The sequence below is a fragment of the Diadema antillarum genome, unplaced genomic scaffold (genome assembly GCF_040938485.1).
Source record: "Diadema antillarum isolate AM-2024a unplaced genomic scaffold, OU_Dant_1.0 seq00001046_RagTag, whole genome shotgun sequence".
Lineage (NCBI taxonomy): Eukaryota > Metazoa > Echinodermata > Echinoidea > Diadematoida > Diadematidae > Diadema > Diadema antillarum.
In genome coordinates this window covers 417,186-441,776 of record NW_027271877.1, presented here as the reverse complement: position 1 = coordinate 441,776, position 24,591 = coordinate 417,186, and the positions used below count along the sequence as shown (strand labels likewise).

Genomic DNA, 24,591 nt, shown 5'->3' with positions numbered 1-24,591 from the left:
TAATATGCATATATCGCGCATGCAAATGCAAGCGCAGCGGCGGTGACCGGCTACATTATATCGCGCGCGGGCTATCTAGCAGTAGCGCTGAGCATGCAGAGCTGCAGATCAATCATCGCCTTGCGCGCGCCTGCATGCACAAAAAATGCAACTTGTTTTCATCAAACCTAAATTTAACTTCCTGTTATGAAAGTGATATTTTGAAAAATTGTGTGAAAAACAATTTCAACTAATTGATATATGAAATCTGTTTGTATAAACACAGAAATTTAGAAGAAACGACATTTTAGTTAATTTGTGATTGACCAATCACAGACGTTTTTACTTCATATTTCGGGTCATCTCACATATCTCAACCAATCACAGTGCAGTTTATAAAAAAACTTTTGGGAATCCCCTCTTGCCCTCCAATATTTTAAATATTGGTCTTCGGCAAAAAAATATTGGTCTAGTTCAACAAACTTTCTAAGTAGGTCTGAGGTTATGAGGTGCGTCGACAAAATAACACTTGTATTTGGGCTCTAAAAATCCTCTGTATGGATAATAATGTGGATTATTAGTTGCTATTTAAATTCATACACTCTCAGCTCTCGTAATTGTGCGTCTGATGACTTTGCCGATACATTGTTTATCGGCCAGAATGTGATTTTACTGGCACCTGAATTCTATGAATACCGGTAAATTTTCATAGGAAATGCATAAATTTTTGGAATATGAAGAAATAGTGCAGACCTCTTATTATAGATGGTCGAGTAAAAGCTTTCAGGTCTGCAATGTATTCTGTTTTGTCTCTCAAGAAGACAAGATCATATGTTAGAAGCAGAAGGACAATACTGCATGCAGACACATGGGCTCACAGCCCTTTCGTTCTCCCACAACAAACTATTATAAAAAGAGTTTGTCTCATCAAACCTGTATACAAGTGTGGCTTAAAGTGAATACAGAAAGATGTCTCGAACATTCAGTAACAGTTTGAGGTGATTAAATCTTTTAAAAAAAGAAAATAAAACAAAGGCAAAGTCATGATGTAGGGCAGTTGCAGAACCTACGCACATAAAGTAAGCTGAAAGTTGTTATATTCACATATTTTACTCAAAGTTTTGATGTAATAGAAAAATTTGTGGAAAACAAAACAAAAAGCGAAAACAGAATCCTAGTGAATTTGAAAGAAGGGTATTGATGAAAGAAAAGTGATGTTGCATACACTGTACATCCATGATGTAACTTTGCAAAAGTGCACTGTCGGAGAAAAGCATTCGTCTGTCATTGCACCTATTTGTCTAATGTCACAGTTTGATTTAAACGTCAATACCGACTTGGCTAGGGATGCTTAGTGTGAAAGTCAAAAAGGCATTTTATCCATGATGGAGGAACTCCCACGGTAGATTGCAGGGCTTTCTAAATCAAATTCCATGTGCATCTTGATCTATACATGAGCATGCGGTAATGCCTGTGTTTTCACCGGCGTGGACATGGATGCACTGTGTGTACTCAGGTGTATGGATTGACTTTCAGCCGCCCGGACAAACAGAGTCATTTGCAAACATGCGTCGATTATTAAAGCCCACTCATTCATTCATGAGAAAAATTCTCTCCACTTGCACTTTCTGTCTAGATGTACACGCCTCGTCCTTCACTTGTCCGTACGGTATGTTTGTGCTTTTCTCCATGATTTAATGAATTTACACAAGCAATGTGAACAACTTCAAAGAATGTATGTTTGCTGTACAAGTACACCTGCTTGACTTGTATTCACTAGTAGATAGTACCCAAGGGGGAAAAAACAGTCATTTTGCAGTGAATATGAGTATTAAGATGGCTTTTAATAATGGCTTTGAAGATACGTGTCATTTGTTTGTTTTCATGACAAGCATGCATTTGACTTGTTGCTGAGATAAGATGTCAAGGCAAATATTCTCCATTCCTCTTGTGGGGCTAGGTAAAATGCTCTCTGGATGTCTTGTATTGAGGTGTGAAAAGTGTTTTAGAAAGAGATTTGAGCAATGAATCTGCCTTTAGTTGGGGGGGGGGGGGCTTGTTAATTGTGCCGTAGGTAATACAGTCGGCCTCTCACTACAGACAGATATCTTCCATTCACTTTACGATCTTACTGTAGTCAAATCTGCTTTGGATAAAGTTCTGTAGAAAACGGGGATATATAATTTCCATTTTTTTCGTCTAAGAGAGCACAAAAGTTGCAATGCATGTGTTTATATACCCAAGGAACAAGTCAAACTCACGTATTCCATGATTGATTACTTTGATATGCCATTTTGCATGCTTTTTCGGGTAAAACACCATTCAAACTCTTCATGGCCCAACAGAACGATTCTTTGAGTTTAATCGTATCTGTGCAAGAGCACGAGTTCTGCGGTTGGGGAGGAGTTCGAAGGCCGTATCCGTCTGGGAGGAGATGAGCAAATATCTAGTTAGAACGTGAGAACATCAAGCTCACACCCATGGCTATCCAATGTACTGTTGTACATATTTAGTAGTTGCACTTTATATTCACAAGGATTCATTGAAAAAGTATTGTGTCTGTAGGTGGAGCTTCTATTCATGAATTATAGTCATCCCAGTTATGTCATCCAAATGGCCTTTGTTGTTTAAGAACAAAGCAGTCTTTTCATGGACATGTTTGTAGTCCTTTGCCTGGACTGCACCTTGAGAATATGGATGATATCACAATAATCTGTACCAGTATTAGGATCATATTATGAAGCTGTGTAGTAACTTATCAAAATGTGTAACATACAGTAGTCACATTCATTTACATAGATCTCTCTTTTCATTGAAAATGTGAACATTAATTCTGAAAAAAAAAGACAGTTGAAAGGTTTTGTTCCTTAGTTGTGAAGTACACCCTGTAAGTTCCAATGCAGATTAGATTTGAGGAACCAGGGGTTACCAGCATGAATAAGCATCACCCATTTAAATGTTGAGTACCAGATGATGAGTGCATTCCTTAGGAAGCATTATTTCAGATATTATTGTGTGTGTGTGTGTGTGTGTGTTTTTGTTTTGTTTTGTTTGTTTTGTTTTGTTTTGTTTTGTTTTTGCTGTGGCCCCAAGGTTGGACATGATGCCTTGTTTCATGCCCAAAATGAATACCCATTGATAGGAAACTTTGAAATGTTAATTTAGATGGTGTCCCAAACCATACATGTGGATATCTGGGCACTATCATTATTGATATCATGTAACTTAACCCCCCCCCCCCCCCCCAAAAAAAAAAAAAAAAAAAAAAAAAACCAGATGATTACAGTGTTGTTATTATTGTGTAGATTACCAGGTAGGAAAAAGACAAAAGCACTTTAAAACTAATGACAGACTGTGGTCTTCGAATCAACACCACTGAAACTTTCCTACAATGTTTTGCAATGCTATGCTGTGCTGGCAACTGGTTTAATCAAAGAATTTCCCCATTGTGTACCCAAACTACAGATATCTGGATTTGTATTATGTGACTAAAAAAAAAAGAAAAAAAAGAAACACAAAATTGGAGATGCCAATTACAAATTTGTGGGGATATTTGTGAGGTTTTTGTTTTTTGTTTTGTTTTGTTTTTATTGATGCAGATGGTAGAAAAAAAGACAAAAGCAAGAAGACCATAAAACAAACATTGTGTGTCGGACCAGGTTCTGTAAACCACTATTACTGAAACTTTCCCTACAATGTTTTCAGTGCTACTATCGTACCTACTGTAGTTTCACCAAGGAATTTTCCCCAATGAGGCAATCATTTCCTCATGAGCACAAGAGTGAAGTGGACCCATAGTCGGTGAAATTTGAGACAAAAAGAAACATATTTAATAGTCAATCAGTGGTTCCACAGCAGTGTTTTCCTGTGTGTTTTCTCTTGGAGTACCTTCAATGGGGCACTATTTACTAGTAGTGTGTAAGGCGCTGGTCGTGATTTTCTCTGCAATAGTCTCAGTGTGCTAAAACTGAACTTTCACCTGTTGTTACCCTCTTGTCACTGTCGTCATATGTGGCAATTTTCTCATGGAGTTTGATCCAGCAGTGGAAAGGCTGGTTTGCGGCTGATGACATTATTGGATTTTTGGGGATCCTGTTTTTGATCTAATGGCTCAGCATACATAAAGATGACACACATGTATGTAATCTGCAGTAGATGTCAAGTTAGTGCCAATTGTCAATTGAGCGAGTAGCTGTCGAAATGACATGTTTACAAAGCAAATGGAGCGATGTTCTAGCAGGAACTCAAACAATCCATTTGATTATCAAATGAGCAATGCCTGACGTCTGTGGTGTCACGGCCACCATCGGCGTCTGTGCGTGATTGACATTCTGGCAATATAACGCACCTCTCTCTTAATCACAAAATTAAAACTTTGTGTGGACAAACTTCTTTATATTTTTTTTTTACTTGGTGCTCCCAGAGCGAGTTAACAATGCCTTGTCACCTTGGAAGATCCGAAGCTCACGCCCTGCCTCTTCTGTCATGAGAGGATGTTGAGTGCATCCTCGGAATGGCAGAAACTGCGAAAGGGAGACTGTGACCTTAAACCGAGTTGCGCCGCAGGTGCATCCAGTCCTTTACAATGTGGTTTGCAGTGGGGAGTCATACAGTTATTGTTGGGTGGCCGTGGGTAATATTCAATTCTTTGCAAACCCAGTACAATTGAAATACCCATCCAGTCACGCAAGGAGAAGAGATCACTGTTTGACGTTAAAGGTTTATCCCAGCGAGTGACACGGGAGATTCATTGCAGAAATCATCATATTGACATTGAATTGGCAGCTCTGAATTTCATTGCATGTCTTATATTGGATTAGTTGAAACTGACTTTGAAAATTTTTGAAACCAGGGGGGCATTTCATGAAGTGTTTTAGTCTGATATTTTTCTTACAAAATGTTACAAGCTACTGAAATCCTTGCATCTGATTGGTTGAGAGCAAATTTGTCCAACAACTTTGTCAAACAAAATGCTTCATGAAATGCCCCCCCTGTTCAAAATGTGACAGAAAGTTGCCAATTTTGTAGAGAAAAATAAAATTCATTCTATAATCTGTTACTAATTTAAGAGTCAGTCTAACAGTTGAAAGACTTCTGAAAATTATGTCTTAATTTGATATCAGAGTTCTCTATAAGGTGATGAAATGAAGTGGAAAAATTAAAAATACTAGGATTTTACCAGTGACAAGGACTACACTTTGTGCTGTATTAGTGTAGCAAGTTGCGACTGAAAAGCATTGAAGCAGAACACACAGGAGACACATAAGATTGTTCTTTTTCTTTAGCCTAGCTAGTGAAAAATGTTTTGAAAATTACATTTTTGGCTATACATATAGTAGTATATGGTTGAATATAGTCAGTCCATCATCTGATAAGAAGTAATGTGCATCAACAAATGCAGAGCTTTTTTCCCCTCAAATTCTCCAGACTTTAATCTTGGTTGTGTTGGAGGCACTGCCAATCATGTTGGTTGATAGAGTATGTGAGTAAAGTGTGACATCATAGCCATTCATCGCCATGGAAACTGGTTGTAAAAGACCTCACATAGCACAAATGTCTGTGAGCACAACAATTGCTAGCCATGCTCGTGCCCAGTTCCAACTGACTGCCCAAAGCCTCATTCAAGGATATCTTGTTTGGAACCAGCACTAAAGCTAGAGCAAAATACTGTGACAGTGTCACTTTGGTCAACCATTCTGTTGTCTTAATTTGTATTTTGTTGTTGTTGTTTGTTTGTTTTTATTTTTTTGGTTTCCTAGGAGTGAATGCAGTTTAATTTTCATATAAAGCTCTCTGAAGCTTGGAATATATTCTGATATGAAATACATGTAAGCTGACTAAATTAGATATTTACACAGAAAGAAAAAACAAAATCTGTGATTATATGGAGTCATATGACACAAAGAATAAGTTTGGTATGGATGAGCCTATTGAAAAATGCCAAGTTGTGGTTTTTTTTAATTTGCCAATTTTTTTCTAATTTTTGTTTTCATTTTTCATTTTTTTTTAAAGGAGATAGGTTATCAAGACTTTGTGAGCATGTTTTGAGAAGTTCTCTTTTTCTTGCTTCAAATCCACCTGGGCTCATTTGGAAGTGGCTCCTTCATTTGCTGTAATGCTTAATTTGCTGTCAGCTTCTGGATTTTTTTTTCTTTTGTCACCGGCAGTGCCATGCTTATCACGGTGCACTGTGGCGCCTTTCTCTCGCCGCAGTTATGCTTGCGAGGTGACTGCAATCTGGCGGACAGGACGCCGGGCGTGTAGCCATTATTTGCTCCACCTGCGCCTCTCAAAATATTTACGTTGCCGTTGCTAGGCATGCAGGATGCGCCGCGTGTAAACTTTCATCAACAAAAGGAATGACAGCAGACTTTGTTTTTGTTGTTGCCAGAGTACAGTCGGGAGTTTGGAGTCAAAGATATTTTCTTAATCAGACTTAATCACTAGATTGTATTGGGGGGGGGGGAGGGGGTAACTTTCCGTGAAAGATGCAGAGCAATGAGAGCCCGTGGATTTGCAAATCACCATGTTACGGGTTACAGAATTCCTTGTCTCGTAAACAACTTCTTCTGTACATAAACCCCAGGATACATTATGAATATGTCAGTTTTTGTGGTACCACTTTTACCACACACACACACACACACACACACACACACACACACACACAGAACGACATATTTACAATGTATTTGTACCACAAAAAAAAAGAGAGACATATTTACAATGTATCCTGGGGCTTATTTGCAGAAGAAGTTGTTTACGAGACAGGATATTCCCAAAGACCTCGTATTTTGTCCCTGTCGGGCAAGGATGTGGAAGTTGGATCATGATAAACATCTGATTTTACATAAAAAGCATTTAGAAAATGAAGGAATGCAACAGTATGTAAATCAGTTATTCATTCATTACATTACACATGGCATGCCTTCGTAGACTGATATTGTGAGAGGTCGTGCATGCAAGGTTCTTGTTTGATAATTTGTAAACAGTGCACAACATATGCACTGGATGCGAAATCAGTGCATGCTTGGCGATTACTTGTCAATGGTGATCTGGCCCCCAAAAATTCAAACATTTCCTAGATCTGTCAAGATACAAAGTATGTGCCAGAAGGCAAGCTTGTTTGATTTGTTGTGCCTTTATAGATACAGGTCTGCTGTTTTAATATCTATTTTTGTCTCGCTGTGGAAGGATATTTGTGACCCGCTACAACAAAAGGATCCTAAAGTCGCTGACGGCCGAGCCGAGAAAATCGTGTTTGAAGTCACATCATCAAAATTGGTCAAAACAATCAAATTTCTGTTTTTGGCATAATTTTGTAGTCTAATGTTCTATCCATCATCTGCCGAAATTTCGAAGCTAAATAATCAAAGGAAAGGCAAGAAATAAGCGTTTTTCTGGGTTATGATTTTCCGACTTTCAATGTAAGAGAAACGTGTCCGAAGATTTGGATTTAGCGCCGCAGCTAGACTCCGCCCCTAGCAACAAAGGAGTGATCTTATTGGTCAGTGTGTGGCATCATGATTACCGATTGGTCATGCGTAGATCGCTGGCGCTAAGCTTGACTGAACATGGCGGAGGTCGCTAGGAGCGTGCCTTCTATTGTCAAGTGGTGAAAACTGTCTCGCCTCCCCATGACCATGATAGCGTCGGAAGGACAACTTTGATGGCGTTTTTCTCGAAACTCTGATTTCCTCAACCACTTGACAGGCGTTGATAAAATCATCGATATCTCCGCAACCCGGTACTTTTATGAGTTGTGCTATATATGAAATTAAAGTAGAAGAGTACAGGGATAGTATCATGCAATTTTCAGAAAATTGTCCTCCCCCGACTTTTGGATCCTTTTGTTGTAGTGGGTCACATTTTCTTTCAGAACTTTTAGCATCTTACTTGGTGGGGTTGAGACAATTCCTACTATTATCCTCATTTGATTGTGATAAGCTCAGTGTCTCAAAGACCTTGGTGTATTAATGAGACAGTCAAATGATGCCACTGCAATGGTAGTCAATGCAATGATAGTCGCAGATCAAACTACCAGTATAGATATTATACTTCATGAAAATGAAATGATGATATATGGAGCATTCAGTAACTGTTGAATTTGAGCTCATCTCATTCTTTTCCTTTCCTTTTCCTTTCTATAGTTGGTGAAGTAGGCGTCCCCATGAGCAGTGACAGACCCTTAGCCACAATGTGTACCTGGGAGTAAGACAGGCCGGTCTGCTAATTAGACACTTGGGAAAACAGCGCCTGACATTTCCACAAAACAAACCCAGATGGAAGCGCTATCAAATGGCCTGCATTTTTACATATTGCCACCCTCCGAGGTCTATTAGAGTTGACGTGGTGCACGAGCAGGTCCACTTGTGACATTCTGGCAGCCCACTACAAAGGAATCTGTCTCAAAACAGCAGAACTGATCATTTTGAGAGCTCTTTGAAGTTCTAAGTGCGTGGATTTGCTCGATTTCACTAAGAATTCTCAGGACCTATTGAACTTGATTTGACAGCATACGTTGCTGCAGCGCTCCGCTGGAAAGCCTCGATTTCACAGGGAGTAACCATCCAACAGTATCCCCTTGAGCGCCATTCTGTGTTCCACCATAAATCCGATGTGAATAAAAACCAACGTTGCCAGTCTACTTGAGTCAGCCTAGAATGAATATTGCCTTCCAAATTCAGTGCAGGAGAGATTGAGAGGCATTCGGGGCATACAATATCATCACTCTTTTTGAGTTCTTGATCTATTACCACTGCCGAAACAGTGAAATCTCATTAAGCGGACACATTAGTGCTTGTGAATTACGCAATACCTCCGCGACCTTCCCTCGAGCTACCCCTCTGCTGCTCCCTATCACCTTCGAGTCAAGAAGTTATGAAGAAGCAAGAAGCAGCTATTGTACTGAGAATCGCAGTGTGTAGAGTGGATTAGTTTTTGTTTTCTGCGGAAGCAGCCGTGTGCTTGCAATGATATTGCCCACGACTTTGCCTGCGGGTGTGAATTTTTCCATTATAGATGCATATTTACAAGACTGGAATTTGTTGAAGATTTAGAAGGGCCAGTTTAGGGCAAATTTTCATCGTTTATTAGATGTTGCTCCGTTCTTTAAGCTATATTGGAAGGATTTTGGGAACGAATTCAGTGTTATCCCCTATTGAGTACCTCTTGACAAAACTGTGCCACCGACGCCCAAGGTATGTCGTAGGGTACCCAGGAGCGTGTGCTGGACTGTTTAAACAAAATAGGAGTGCGGACATTTCTTCCCCTCGGGTGCTGCTCAAAGCTGCCTGCCTGGATGCATTAGTCAAACCGACCCTCGAGCTGCCGGTCGGAGCCTGCGAGATTCTGGACTAGGAAGACACAAACGCCATGGGGTGTTCGGCAGGCAAGAACCCACCCCTGGATAGGATACCCTCATCGACCTCGGCCTCGGACGTCAGAGCCAAGGAGAACGGACACCACACCGTAACTGCCAAAGGTATGTCCTACTTTCGACAGGTCAAATTTAGCACAACTTCAGTCATCATCCAAGGACTTTTGAGTTTGTTTGAAAAAAAAAATCCCCAAACAGGAAAGAGAGAAAAGAAAAAGGCCCATGACATTTTGAAATGGGTAACATGTACATCAAAACATACCCCAATGACTTAATTGCTACACCAAGGACCCTCAAGCTCATTAAAAAGAAAAAAACCACCGTGACATTTCATGGATACCATACTTGTCTACATCAAATTTAACACCATGGCTTCAGTCATCATGAGAAAATTTGTGACCTCATTAAAAAAAAGAAGAAAAAAAAAAGAGAACATCCATGATATTTTGAAACGGGGACCATATGAAATCTGCAGTAGGAAGGTTACTTTGCTCATAGTGCAGCAGTTTGGATTGTGGCTCAAACAGCTTCCGAGCTCTTTGACTAGAAAAATAAAAATGGCCAAGAAGTTTTGAAATTTCCACTGAAGTTTGTACCCAGAAGGTGGGTTCATTTTTTCAGAGAAGCAAAACAGTTTGGTGGACCCCCTCCCCCCTATGGTTTGTTTGTTTGTTTGTTTATTTGTTTTTGGGTGTTTTTTTTTAGCTGGATGAAAAGAACAAGGAAGCCCCAGCAACATTTTCAAATTGGTGTCATATTGAACGTGAGAAAGTCTGAGATCGTTGTCCAATATATTGCTCTCAATTCATTGAGAGCAATGGGACGGCTTGTTCAAATCTACAGATTTGTTCAGTAGTTTAATGAAGTGTTCATGAGATTTCAGTGAGCACTCTACTGTTAGCGTGGAGGAGAGGTCCCGTTGCACAGTACATGTACATGCGTTTGAGAGCAACAATGGATGTCTTATTCGTAGAGCTCATGAGCTTGCAGAAAAGAATGAACGACAGCTAGGAAGAAGCACTGTTACTGTTTGAAATGCACAAGATAGAGCCATCTGTTGCAAGTCCAAGAATTACAAGCAGGGAGCAGTGAGTTGGGTAATGGAACAAAGACTCAGCAGCTAAACAAAAAAGAAAAGAAAAGAGAGAAAAAAGATGACGAAACAAACGAGAAACAGTTGGGCAGCACTGCATTCATTCAGCCACCTACAGTGATTCCTTTGCCCATGGTTTTGTGTTTATGAATTCAGTGGTCAGTCTTCGTTTTGACCTCAAGCACTTGTATTACATTGTCTTATATCTGAGGTCAGTGAAAGATTATCTTCCTTGCTGCTGAGATAAAAAAAAAAAATGATGAAACCCTAAAGGAATCCTGACACTCCACAATAACAATGATGCTGTTTCTTGTCTTTCGAAACACAGACCTATTTGTTTAACATGCACTGAAATGCTAATTACATTTTGGAGCACTTCCATGCTGTTGGAGCATATCTTCGATATAGCAGGGATAGAAGGGAAATGGTGTTTATTTTCACCGTCAATCTCAGCCAGTTTGAGGAATATGAGTGAACCAACCCCACCCAAACAAACAAATGGATGAATGGATGAATTTAACTCTATGCTGTCATACCATGCTGTGCTTTGATGTCTATATTTAGTGTGATAATAATCACATGCAGAAGTGAGAATTTGTATCACTATGTGACTGGTAGGTACTCCATGTTCTGGGCAAACTCTGACACACGAGCAACATAATTTTTTTTCTTTTCAGATTTTTTTATTGCTTTTTTTTGTTGCACTTTTTCAGGTGTAAGCTTTATGTAAGTGCTGCTCACTTTTTTCATCCCACCGCGCCATTATAGGTGATTCAAACAATGCAGCTGCCATACCGTCCAAAGCAAGTCTCGAGCGGAGGGACACGGGCGACTTCAGCAGCGGTCTGGTGAATGGTAACCATGGCAACCAGAGGCATCAGGAAGGAAACAGCCTGGTGAGAGTAACAACCGCCCCGTTCACACTCATAAAATAAGATTACTTTATACAAAGAGCGCTCCGATTCAGAGCGATATGATACAGAAGTCTACCCGTCTTTTGTGTACCAGTCCACATCCCACTAAGTTTGGCAGGAAGCGTGTAAACTCCAATCTTTTCGCCAGCGTTTCCAGTGAGGGAAAGTTGTTATAGAAAGCACTCCGCAAGAGCAATTTCCTGCATGACTGCATTCTGTCAAGTGTGTGTTTGTATGAGTGGGAGAGGCTCTTCTCATGTGATTTCTTAACACTTCTCCATTTCCCCCCCCCCCCATTTCCCCATCATCTCATCACATCTTGGAATCACCATTTCTCACTCCTGGGAGCCTATTATCGAATGATGAGGCCTCTTTTGTTTTCAGTGAGGCTACGATGTACAGTTGTAATTACACTGTCTTTATTTTCTACGAGTGACTTGCATTCTTTATGTGCAGCATTCTTGAATAGGGGAGTTCTTGAAACAAGCATTCTCAAGATCCCTTGCATGGTCTCTCCCACTTGACTTTCTCACCTTTCTTCCAAGGACTCTTCTCACTCATTTATTTTATGTCACTCTGTCTGTGTCTTCTTTGCTACCTGATAAACCTTTTCGTATCTATTTATCTCTCTCTCTCTCTTTCTCTTTCTCTCTTTGTGTCTACATGTACTGTAAAAATGGATATTTTCGCACAACTAATTTTTCGCGCTTGCCCGTTTCAGAAGACTTTCGCGTGTTTTTAATTCCGCGGAATCAAGACATCAAGTACCGGAACATATGGCACGCAGAAATATTTGTGTGCTTTTCTTTTCGCGCTAGCTTCTTGATGCGCGAAAATTTCAATACCGCGAAAATTTCCACTTTTACAGTATTTCCCCTGTTTCAATTCCTTACTGATATTTATTCAAATGTTTGATATCGAGAACAGTTTGCAAATAACTGGGGGGAATTTCGCAACAGAAAGAATTATCATATCATTAAATTGCCGATTCTGAATTTTAAGGTATGTATCTCATATTGGAGAAAGATATGAAACTGGTTAGATTCACTTAATCTGCTCAAAAATCAGAAGGAAAAAAAAGCACAGTGTACACAAATTTGTCAGTACTGACACACACACACACACACACACACACAGACACACATGCACAAATTCACTTATCCTCCTCATGAATTATCTTCCAAAGAGTGTTGCCAATCGAGGACGAGTCATAGATTTACCCTTTGGGTGGCTTTTGATGATTTTGCAACTGACATGAACAATGGTGTGTGACCAAATAGGGCTTAAATGAAAGATAGTACCAAAATGATGATGTCACAGTCTTTTTGTTATAGCTTAGTACTGGTTCCAAACAATATCTATCATTGCACAATGTTTCAGACGGTGGGTTGGAATGGGGTACCAGCATTGTTAGCAACCATGTGTGCTCACAGATCTTTGGGCTGCTCGAGGTTTTCTAGAACTACAAAGTTTCCATGGCAGTTTTCTTCTAGCAAGAGTTGCTGTGCTAATATGTGTCATGAAATAGGGGCTCAGGACTTGTGGATGTGCATGATGATAATGAAACCTGTATTCACCAAGTAGATCTGTGTAATTTCATGAACATGCTGGCAGTCCCATGAGGGGCAGTGTTGATGTGTGCTAAAAGTGAGAGATATCATATGTTTTCGTTTTGTTTTATATTTTGCAGATTGATCTCTCCAGTGTCAAGAGACATAAAGAGATGCCATTGTCTGGTCCCATCTATAACAACAACAGGTAAGCTTCTCCCCCCCCCCCCCCCTCATGCAGCATGAATATCTGTGTTGCAGACCCTACATCATAATGACATTGACTTTACGTTGTATTTTATCCTATCTCTACTTTTGTATGCTATTACATTGTATATAGATTTTATATTGAATTTAATGTGAATTTTATGTGAATGCATCAATAGTTTTTAGTCCCTTGGAAAAAATATTCATAGGCAGAGTCCAACAACAGAATTTAATGATAATTATGTTCAAGTTTACTCCTGATCTTTTTAGGTGATGTGAGCTATTTGCTGGTCTGTTGCCAGCTTTGTAGCTCTCGAGATCTTGTTGTTGTTGTTGATGCCTGAGTATGTTCCAATAAAGCAGTCATTAGCTGTTCCTTAATAGTAGGGGAAGTTCAGACAAGCCTTCTTTGTTTTGCCTTATTTTCATTTTTCACTTGAATTCTCATTTGCCCACTCATCCATCCATCCTTTCATTCATTCATTCATTCATTCATTCATTCATCCATCCTTTCATTCATTCATTCATTCATTCATTCATTCATTCATTCATCCATCCATCCATCCATCCATCCATCCATCCATCCATCCATCCATTCATTCATCCACATCTTCATTCCTATGAAATTTCCACAGTACAGCGTGGAGATGGCTGTATGAATGAATAGCAGTAGCACTTGCCAGAATCTGTACCAGACTGCATCATGGTCTAGCATTGGGAAGGGTTGTAGTCCAATTGAATATTTAAACTAAGCCATTATTTTATCATTGAGTGAAGCCGGTTGCTAGCTAACTACAAGTCCTATCATTGATGGTAAGCACCATCTGAGCCTAGCTTGTAGTCAGGAGCTAATTAGCGTATCATCGATGATAGCGTGACTGCGTGAACAAGGCTAATGGCAAGCCAGTCGTTACATTTGAATAGGCAAGACTCAATCCCATGCAATCAGCTTCAACTACATTGTAGCTTTTTGTGTGATTAACCTGTCACAGATGTTGAGCTTGCTTTCCCCATCAGATTACGATTGTAATTATGGGCTGTCTAGCCAATTTGCACATTGAGAAGGAAAATGCACTTTTTGCCTTTGTTTTTCTCTCAGCCTGAGTTGTGCCCGTAAGTAACCTTGTCTATTTCAAGAAATTTATTTATTCCTTTATGCCAGGATTTTGCAAGATCGAATTAAGCATGGCTGGAATGTTTGACATTTGTAGATGAATTTTCCTTTTGAGCTAAATGTCAATCAGTTTCTATTTGGGGATATATGCCATTCTGATGCCTAAACAATGGCTAAAGTCTGCCGAGTAATTTGATTTGTGCAAAGTGCGGCAGAAATCGGAATGCTAGTTGGCATTTGTCGGGAGAATGATTACATGTTGGAGTTTGTTTTGATGTAATGAGTGCAGCAAATGACACCAAGTCGTATCAAGACTACATGGCAGTACACTGTTCATGTAAAATACTGCCATTGCCATAACTACAATGCTGATTGAGAGAAAGGAATTATTTCTCATTGTTGAAAGGTAGACAGCAATAAATTGCTTTAAAAAAAAAAACTTTTCTTTGTTGTTGGTGTTGGGGTTTTTTTTTTCAAATAAAACAGAGATAGTGTACTTTAGAACAGATTGGGGTGCTGTGAAATAGGTGGGAAGAAAAACAGATTAAACAGAAAACAAACCCCAAGATCTTGTAGATTGTTTTGTTGCCATGGCAGCCAGGCGGGGAAAACCTTTCCAGGACAAACTTGACAACAGCATGCAGCCTGCCTCGATCCCGTCTTTGGGGGCGTGTGTGATGCTTCCATGAAGATGTATCTGATTATGATGCGACATCAAAATGTGTGCGTTGCCATCCAGCGGGCGCTCATTAAAGGACCACTGGGGGATAGCTGGATGACACTGAGTATTTATACCAGGGTACTTGTTCTTTGCATAGTCAAGACTTTGACAGGGCAAACAAGTGCTTTAAATCTGCTTTAATGTACATATGAATTGAAGGTTTAGTGACGAGAATAATTGCGTGTGACTTATTTGTGGTATGGCATCGAGTGGACTTGCTCATTCGCAATTTTAGTTATATGTTTTACATTTTGAAATTTGATGAGAAATGCAAGGACATATGGATTTTGATGAAGACACAATAGACCTGTAGGTCAGGGTGTTGTTAGCAGTAACTAGTAACTCTGGGCAAACAACTTTGAACCAAAGCAAAAGTCACCTATTTGTCATTATGTAGCTTTAGGCAAAGAAAAAGTTTTGTGAGAGAGAGAAAGTGAATTTAAGTTTCAATTTCCCAAAGTTACATGTACTTCCTTTGTATTAGGAAGTATCCCTGTACCTTATGATGCGTGTGTACAAGTATACATCACCCTTTGAGAAGTGGAAAGGCATGCACTTTTAATCTGTTGAAGATGAGCTGATTTTTCCATAACATACGTACAATTCCGATCTATTGTATTTAGACACCTGCCTGAGTATACTCAGGACTAAACTTCATTGTGTTAAGCAAGTAAGCAGGGGTTGGTCCTCAGAAGGCAGCAAGTGTCAAACTTCTCTGCCACTTCTTTCCTAGATGGAGGATTATAGAAACCTGTAACCATGCCAGTGACAATCTACCTGTTGCTGTGGGAAGCTGCTTTTTATCATGTATCTCTGACCATGCTCTGACACAGGATGATGTTTCTCCCCTTTAAGCTGCCAAACCGCTATTTAGGTGCACACCAACCCTTTCCCTGCCCCTCCCCCCCTCCCCCCCCCCCCCCCCCACACACACACACATCTGGACTCTGGATTCATCATGAAAACAGAGTCCTGTTATGGTAACACAACTTTGTTGGTGTGAAGCGAGAGAAGAGGAGGTTACTTCCCCATCGACGCACATATTTTCTGTATGTTTGGCTATGTGAGGGATGAGATGTTTAGGATGACATGTTTGGGATGAGATGTATGGGATGTGACATTCAGGATTTGGTATTTGGTGTGGTGTTTGAGATGTGATGTTTTGGATAGGATATTTTGGATGTGATTTTTAGGATGTGATGTTGGGGATATAATGTTTGGGATGGGATGTTTAACATGAGATGTTTAGGATGTGATGTCTGTTATTTGACGTTTGGGATGTGATGTTTGGGATGTGATGTTTGGGATGTGATGTTTGGGATGTGATGTTTGGGATGTGATGTTTGGGATGTGATGTTTGGGATGTGATGTTTGGGATGTGATGTTTGGGATGTGATGTTTGGGTTGTGATGTTTGAAATGAAATGTTTGAAATGAGTTTTTTTGTGATTTGAGGTTTGTTGTTTTGGATGTGATGTTTGTAATTTGATGTTTTGGATGTGATGTTTGAAATGAGATGTTTGGGATGTGATGTTTGTAATTTGATGTTTGGTATGTGATGTTTGTAACTTGATGTGTGGGATATGATGTTTGAGATATGTTTTGGATGAGGTGTTTGGGATGTGATACACTGTATTTGGGATGAGATGTTTGGGATGATATGTTTGTGATGTGATGTTTGGGATATGATATTTGGGATTTGATATCTGGGATTTTATGTTTTGGATTTGATGTTTGAGATGAGATGTTTGGGATGTGATGGTGGGATGTGATGGGATGAGATGTTTGGGAAGTGATTGGGATGAGATTTTTAAGATGTTATGTTTGTAATGTGATGTTTGGGATGAGATGCTCGGGATGTGTTGTTTGGGATATGTTATTTTGGAATGTGATGTTTGGGATGTGATGTGTGGAATGTGATGTTTGGGATGAGATTTAAGGCTGTGATGTTATGATGTGATATTGGGATTTGATGGTTAGGATGTGCTCTTTGGGTTGTGATATTACTTCAATATTTTTTTTTTTCAATGAAGCACAAAGATGCCTTTTCCTTGCATTACTGATTGTTTTGGTTGTATGGATGCCCAGATGAGTGGGCAATGCAAGATGATGATTGCTTCCTCTAGTGCAAAGTCCTGTTTCCTTTTCAAAGCATGGTTACTCCTTCAAGAAGCAAAGCTCACTTAATGAATTGCTTGGAGCTCAGATGAGTCTCTCGGCAAATCAGGTTAAAGAATAAAGGGAAAACTTTTTAGCCTCTCATTTGACAAGACCGATTTATATAGAATTCATATTGTAGAGGCCATGGTACACATCAGATCCTACATCCACATGACACCACTATTATTATCCTACCTTCTAGAAAGTTTTGTTGACAGCACATTTCCACATTGATGTGAATTTCGGTGTGTGTGTGTGTGTTATTGTTTATGTTTATGTTCATTTTTATGTGTTTGTGAACAGAAAAATATGTATTTGTGATTGCTCCTCCCACATTCTCATTTTCTCGATGGGGGATTCCATTGTACTGTGTAATATTTAGCAGGATTTTGTAAATTTTTTGTTTGTTTGTTTGTCTGTTTTTTAGTGCCTATGCACAGTTCTATTTATCTGAAAAGAGGAGTGTTCTGTGCCATCCACTGCCTCAGAGCAGGGTTTACATAGTCCTCTCTCTAGAATATGACGATTTCTCACGACAGAGATTTCACTTCCGTCGCCCAAGAGCTCACTTGCATCTTTAGTGATGCTACAGGCGTTGTGAGATTGAGTCGTTGATGTGGAAGGAGTCACGCCACCACCTGAGAGTTAGCTGAATATAGTGCGGACAGAGAGAAATCTAAGTATGTACTTAGATTATATACAGCTGTATTTATGTGAATATATATAGAGGATATATATCCTTCTCCAGCTTGTTCTACATCTGTGCTGACAATTGTGTAGTCACTTCCTCTTGGAGCTATATATACCAGGCAGTTTAATTATCCAAGTAGAAATCATTTTTTTCCCCCTCCGGGATATGAATGAATGAATGAATGCCTTCAGATCACCACTCGCGGCATTGGTATAGTATCTGGATTCAGAGCCGGGGACGACAGCTGCATTTTTGTGAATAACAGACTTCCTGTAGGGCTGCCAAGAACTGCCCGCAAATTGATGACGGAAGAACAATTTTTATCTTGTGCTTAGATTCAAGCCGAGGTTTTTATCTTTGATTTGTTGATTCCTTCTGTCTTTACATTTTTAAAGCCATTTTTTTTTTTTTTTTTGCTACGTATCAAGGGAAGGGCAGTTATTTATAGTCGTGGTACAAATGTACATGCAATTTAGAGTCAGGATCGAGGCCGTCAAGAAAAAAAAATCAACAAACAAAAACCTAGTGCATCTTTGATTGTATGACTTCACACTTGCGTGTGCCAGTTTCTGGTGTGAAAGTAGCTACCAGTACTTAATTATGCTGGTGTGAAAATAGCTACCAATACTTAATTATGCTGTCAGCAGAACATTCTAGAAGATGCACTTATATGTTAGGATATTTGTGTGAGTGTGGCATTATGTAGATATGAAATGTGGTTATGCTCATTATTTGGGACTTGGAGAAAAAGAGAAATGAATTATGACTTAACAATACCTGCTTCTCTGTGTATACATATCATCAAAAGAAACAGCAGCAGTTGATTTTAAATCTGTTTTGATATACCAAACAAATATCATATTCCAGGACTTTCCAAAAATATGATCATATACCCACTCACTTCCCCATTGCTGTGGGCAAATTATGCAATATTCATTTGTCAGGCAGGTGTGATTTTATTACATCAGCTGCCAGACAGTAGAATCTTGGTTGCCTCAGGAAAAACTGGTGTGAACATTCGATGCAGACTGCCTTTTATTTTCAATGACACACTCTATTTTGGACTAATTATACCCAGTATTGAAAGAAGAAGGCATTTTCCTCTGTAGGGCATTGCAATTTGTTTGGTTTTGTTTGGTTTTGCCCTTTTTTTCCGTAGGACATCTTTTATTCCCAGTGATAAGGGTTTCGTGGTTTGTCAGAAACTATGTTTTGTATGCCTGCATGACTAATAACACTGCAATCACACTCTTAAGCATTACACTTTCAGCAAAAACACTTGGCGATCGGAGCAGAGCGCCACTGGTGTTGACTCAGTCAAAGCTGAGATTTCGTCAAAGTGTATAGTCAAAAAGCCAGTTACCTGAGAACTAGCCCCCTTGCGTGATTTCCTGGGCATGTGTTTGCCCTGCTGCCCAGCATTCATGATGCCCCCCTTTCAGACTTCATTATGTGACCTGTTCGGAGGGCAAATATTTGGACGAGGGCTGGAGAAGAAGTGTCTCGATTGATGGGAGATCAGCATCTCTTTGCCTGGCCACAATTATCAGAAAAGAGCTCCGTTTGCGCAGAGCCGTGGCTTGGAAAAGTGGATGGGGAACTTCTGACAGGTTGCTGCGCCACCTTTATGTTGCTGTGGAGATATTACTGTATGCCACGTACGTACCAGTTGGCTCCATGTTTGCCATCTCTACCTTTCCAGGCTGGAGACCATCAATTTTTCTTTAACATGCAGATGTGAAATCACCCACTGACTTTGTTCACAAAACCTTCACCTTTGATTAATGAAGTGTGTATATCATGCACCTGATCATACTTTTTTCAACAATCTGAAAAAAAAAACCAACAGTAAGCCTGAAGCTACATTTTTTAAGCAAAGAGAACAATGGGAGAAGTAAAGCAATAAATGGAAGAAAAAAAAAAGGTAAAGCATTCTTTGTAACAATCATCAAAATTGACACTTACATTTTTGTTTTGTACAATGACATGACTATGCATGCATTCCTTTTGTCCAAAAGCAGTGAGAGGCTGTGAATGAATAGAAGTGGTATTCTAGGAATTTGAAGTGGAATACCGCATACTATTTGATCCCGTAGCTCCATAGGGCCTACATGAAGACAATTCCGAGAATCTGGTGTAGATGCAGTGAATGCCTAGGAGGTAAAGACTAGCTACCCAGAGCTGATCATGCCAACAAAACAAAACAGCTACAACAGCTACAGCAAAAACGGCAACAACAACAACAATCAAAGATGATATGAACTTTGTTTCATGCTGGACGCTGTCGCGGTCTCTGTAGAGGATAAGCAGGTTGGTCACTTCAGAGAAATGTGGGTTTTGCCATTCTGCTACTTGAGCTGCTAACCAGGGGGTGTTTCCTCAACGTTTGTCAGCGCTGACAATTTCAGCAAAATCCTTGGTTTTGATTGGATGAGATGCTCTGGTCACTGACTGTTACTATGGTGATTGTCAGCGCTGACAAACGTTGATGAAACACCCCCCAGAACTCAGCTATCATGCTTTACAAAGGAAGAATCAGAGTGGAGAGGCCTTTCAAGATCCTGTGGAAACTTCTTGATAGACCCATGCATGGATGAAAAATTGCAGCTGGGCAGATCTTGAAGTCTTTATCAGCATTGTGTGCAGCTTGTGCCACTGAACTGAACTCGTCTATCATATGCTTAAAGAGAGAAGCGATAAAGAGCGCAGAGAGAAACTTAATTGAAGATTCTAGAAACCTCACAGAATACTACGGATGTAAGATCGGAGGTGTTGGTCGAGAGGTCCTTAAATTATCAGCACTCTGTGTCGGCAGATAGTTAAAGGCAACCTTGACTTGGTGATTTTGTCTCTGTATTATCAGAGAGTACACAGCACGCTTGTCGCTCTGTTTGCACAAAGAGTGTAGATCTTGTTACCAGGCACCTTACATCAAGGAGGTGCTATGTTTTAGGTTCAATTCTTCACCTCATTGCTAGAATATCACGAGCACCTATTACAATGTTCGAGAGCTCGACTCGCTGCAGAGATTCGACGCTGCATTGGGTTTATGGCACCCTCCATGTTTATTGAAGGAGCTGACTCAACAGACGGACAAGTACCGAATGGGCTCGAAAATAAACATCTGAGTGGAAAATCTTTACTCCGCCAAAACGTGCCGTTTTCCTCTGACTAATTGCTCAGAGGTGTACGACTTGATCAGAGTAAACAGCGAGAGATAAATGAATCCCTCCAAAGAGATACTGATACGACCTGAAGATTCGCGCCTGAAGATATAAAAAAAAGAAAAAAAAGATGTGTTTTGGGAGATATGATGTCCTTCTCGTGCTTCTCTCGAGTGTATTTAATAGGACATTTGATTTTTGAAAAATACAGTATACCAAATTGAGGTCCACTTTAATATCATGGCGTATAATTATTTGATGAGCCTGTAGTCCAAGTTGAAGAATCTGAATCTGGGCTTGAAATTGCAAATGCGTGCTCTATTAAAGAACCATGCAGTTTAACCTATAGATCAAGCATTACTCATTGTCATAGTGCATATGGCACCGATTAGTTTTGCTTCCTACCTGCAGTACTTGTACTTGGTGACACCTCTGGAAAAAATCAATGAAGTGACGTTAAATGTGGTTTATCTATGCACAAACTCTTTGATGCATTCTTCTCTTTTTTGTTGAACTGATGCATGGTAATAGTGTGTGTGAGGGAAGATGGATACAATGTTCTGTACACGTGTAGGACTGACTTGAAAACTGTTTTCAAACAAGAGGAAAGCTTTTGTGAAGCCCGAGAAGAAGTGCTGTATGAAGGCATATGCTGAGTAAAATATATCATTTTAGAGATTCGATTGAAGTAAACTGTGATTTAGTTCACTATATTAAGAAGATGTTGGTGTGTCTTTTCTCTGAAATTCTTACATTTAAAAGCTCTTTCATGTATGCCTCTCCTTTTCTCTGCTTTTTCATTTATCTTTATCTTTATCTTTCTTTCCTATCCACAGGGAAGTTTCCAAGAGTCAGTCAGATTTCTTCAAGATGCTGGATGAGAAGATAGAACAGGTGAGGATTTTTTTTTTTAAATTGTATTCATTTATTTGTTATTTATTTTTTGATTTATTCATTATTATTATTATTATTATTATTATTATTATTATTATTATTATTATTATTATTATTATTATTATTATTATTATTAGTAGTAGTAGTATTATTATTATCATTATTATTATTATTATTATTATTATTACTACTACTACTACTACTACTACTACTACTACTATTATTATTTACTCTCTTTTTTTTTGGGGGGGGGGGGGTCTGCCCTTAGTAGACAGTCACTTGGGTATTACTCCAGAACTGGCAGATTTGTCTTTTCACCTGTATAGCTCTTGCAAGAACATCATATGTAAACTGAGCAGTCTGAGCTGAAACACAATCCATGTCCTATTCTCTTGATGATACAATATTAAAGCAATGTTGTTATAGTTAGATGTACATTACTGCCCTGTGATCAGAGAAGCAGCAACAGCAATAACAAAAAAAGAAATTGCTAGTTATGATAATGACAGTAATATTGCTAACAATGAAGATAATGATAATGAAAATTGAAATGATGATGATGATGATGATGATGATGTTTTTGACATGATAGCAGCTATCATTACACAGGTATCGTAAAATCAGTCTTAGTTGTCTGTTAGTATCCGTTCATCGATCATTTTAAATTCATCCCTCTTCTTGCTAATAGTAGGCCTACGCCATTTGACATGTGTGAATATTGAAGCTGCTGTAAGTAGCAGAAGCTCAGTAAGACATTTTATCATGAATATGAAATTAGTATCCTCGGAGATAAAGAGGAATAGCTGAATTTAGATAGATTTCACCCCCCTCCTCTCCCCTCCCCATGCTTTTCCCAGTTTACATATTAACAAGTTACCATGGTAACCAAGTAGCAACATCTCATATGTGGATATAAAGCTACCAGAAGTATATTCTATTTGCCACACATGCTTTCATATCCTCGAGAGAGATTTTGCATGCCTCGTAGAGTTGCAGCTCTCATCAAGATTTTTCTCTCTCAGCTGCCATGCTGGCATGAAGATTTGCAATACTTCCAGGTTTTGAGAGATAATTAATACCTGAGCATAATTTTGATAATTGACTTTTAATAGTTGATTATTGAATGTTTGGAGTTGCAAAAATCAAAGCGAAATCATGAAAAGCATGTTTGATACAATCTTGGCTAGAGAGTGCCAACGTGAAATGGGCATGTGGGAGTATTTCTGTTGAATATGTCATGCATGGAAGTCAAGATATTGTTTTGTTTCAGAGAGTGCTGGTATCATTTCTGTTTTATCACATTACCTATTCATGTATGCTGTTTGACTATGTCTGTTTATAGAATAGTCACCGAATAGAATGTAATAGCCATTTCTTCTGACGGTTTTCCTCTTGAGTATCAATGTACTCAGCCTTTCAGGAAACATACAGTGTAGGTGATCAAAGATTTCCCAGGGTCTGTATTCAATTGCTGTGACAATGCCCAGGATATGATACGACCCTGGATGTTTTGTTAGCCTGCGGGTCTTTAATGGTACAAGTCATGTATAATTCCTTCTCGATGGTTTGCGATAAGGAACTTCTCCCCTCCGTTCGAAATGAGAGGCGTCGCCTCCTCTCAAAGCTGCCATCAAATTATACACGAGATCAAGTGATCGCATCCATCAGCGAGGTATGCAGATTTGATTCGGCGGATCTCTGCGAAAAAAGCCATTGAATAGAGAGAAACTGCCGTAGGCCAGGTTGTACTGCATGCACTTTCAAAGAAAGAAAGAAACAAAGAAAGAATCGCTTTCATTTCTCCTCAAGGTTTTGTGTGCAGGGAGTGAGGCGAGATTGAAATGACTTTAATAGCAAGCTTTTTGGAGGATAAAAAGGGCAGACTAACCATTGACATTTGCTGTCAGCAGTCATTATTAGAGCAGAATGAAAGCAGCTCTACGTTTTCTCTTTCTTTCTTTTTTTAAAAGACATTAAATCATACACAAAATATATGAGGCAGCAACAAGACCATTGGTGTCATTTGTCTTACATATTTTTTTTTCTCATATGCTTCAGGGAAAGATTATTAGTATCTTCTCAGTTTAAAACCCAGTAAACTCTATGAGTGTGACATATGCTGTGAAACAAAGATTTTCGTGTGCATGAAACACTCACATGTTTTGCGAGGAGCCAAGATTTGCGACAGTAAAAATTCACGCGAAAGTGTTTGCCTACACAATGCATTGATTGCCAGTGGCAATTTGCGAAAGTTTCATGCCGCGAAAAGGCCTCCAATTTATGAGAGTTTCATGCCACAATTGTTTGTGGTTTTACGTACAGTATGTCCTTTGTTTGCCTACAAGTGTAGCAGTGTCGAATTTAAGAATAAGTGGCCTACAAGTGATGGTAAAAAGTGTGAATGAGGTATAGATATGATTAAATGCATTATTGATATCATGTTGGAATCAGAGATCGTGCACATATAATGGTAATCAGAGTGAAATCATGAATATGTACCAAGGGTACTAGTATGCATGTTGTGTCATTCGTGTGGGTGCACACCAGTCTACTCACTTCTCTCTTTCCTCTGCCCACACAGGGACACTACGACCCAGATGATGAGACGTGACACCAGTCTCCCAGCGGCTTCTTCCAGTTGTGCCGTGTAGTGATGTGGAGCAGGAATGCCACCAAAGGGTCAAGACTTGTATAGAATTGGACCATATAAGACTGGACTCACGTGG

General features: G+C 39.4%; 1 protein-coding gene across 1 annotated transcript; it reads left to right on the top strand.

Annotated features, from left to right (window-relative positions):
* Positions 1-9,354: 9,354 nt before the first annotated feature.
* Positions 9,355-24,591, top strand: LOC139743086 (uncharacterized). The gene is made up of 5 exons (XM_071653594.1): positions 9,355-9,463; positions 11,220-11,347; positions 13,056-13,123; positions 21,808-21,865; positions 24,447-24,591. The coding sequence occupies exons 1-5, from the start codon at positions 9,355-9,357 to the stop codon at positions 24,474-24,476; spliced, it is 393 nt and encodes a 130-aa protein (XP_071509695.1). The 3' UTR covers positions 24,477-24,591.

Coding starts and splice junctions, on each gene's coding strand:
- LOC139743086 (XM_071653594.1), top strand. CDS start 9,355: ATGGGGTGTTCGGCAGGCAAGAACCCACCCCTGGATAGGATACCCTCA. Junction 9,464..11,219: donor CCACACCGTAACTGCCAAAG/GTATGTCCTACT, acceptor GCGCCATTATAG/GTGATTCAAACAATGCAGCT. Junction 13,124..21,807: donor CCCATCTATAACAACAACAG/GTAAGCTTCTCC, acceptor TCCTATCCACAG/GGAAGTTTCCAAGAGTCAGT.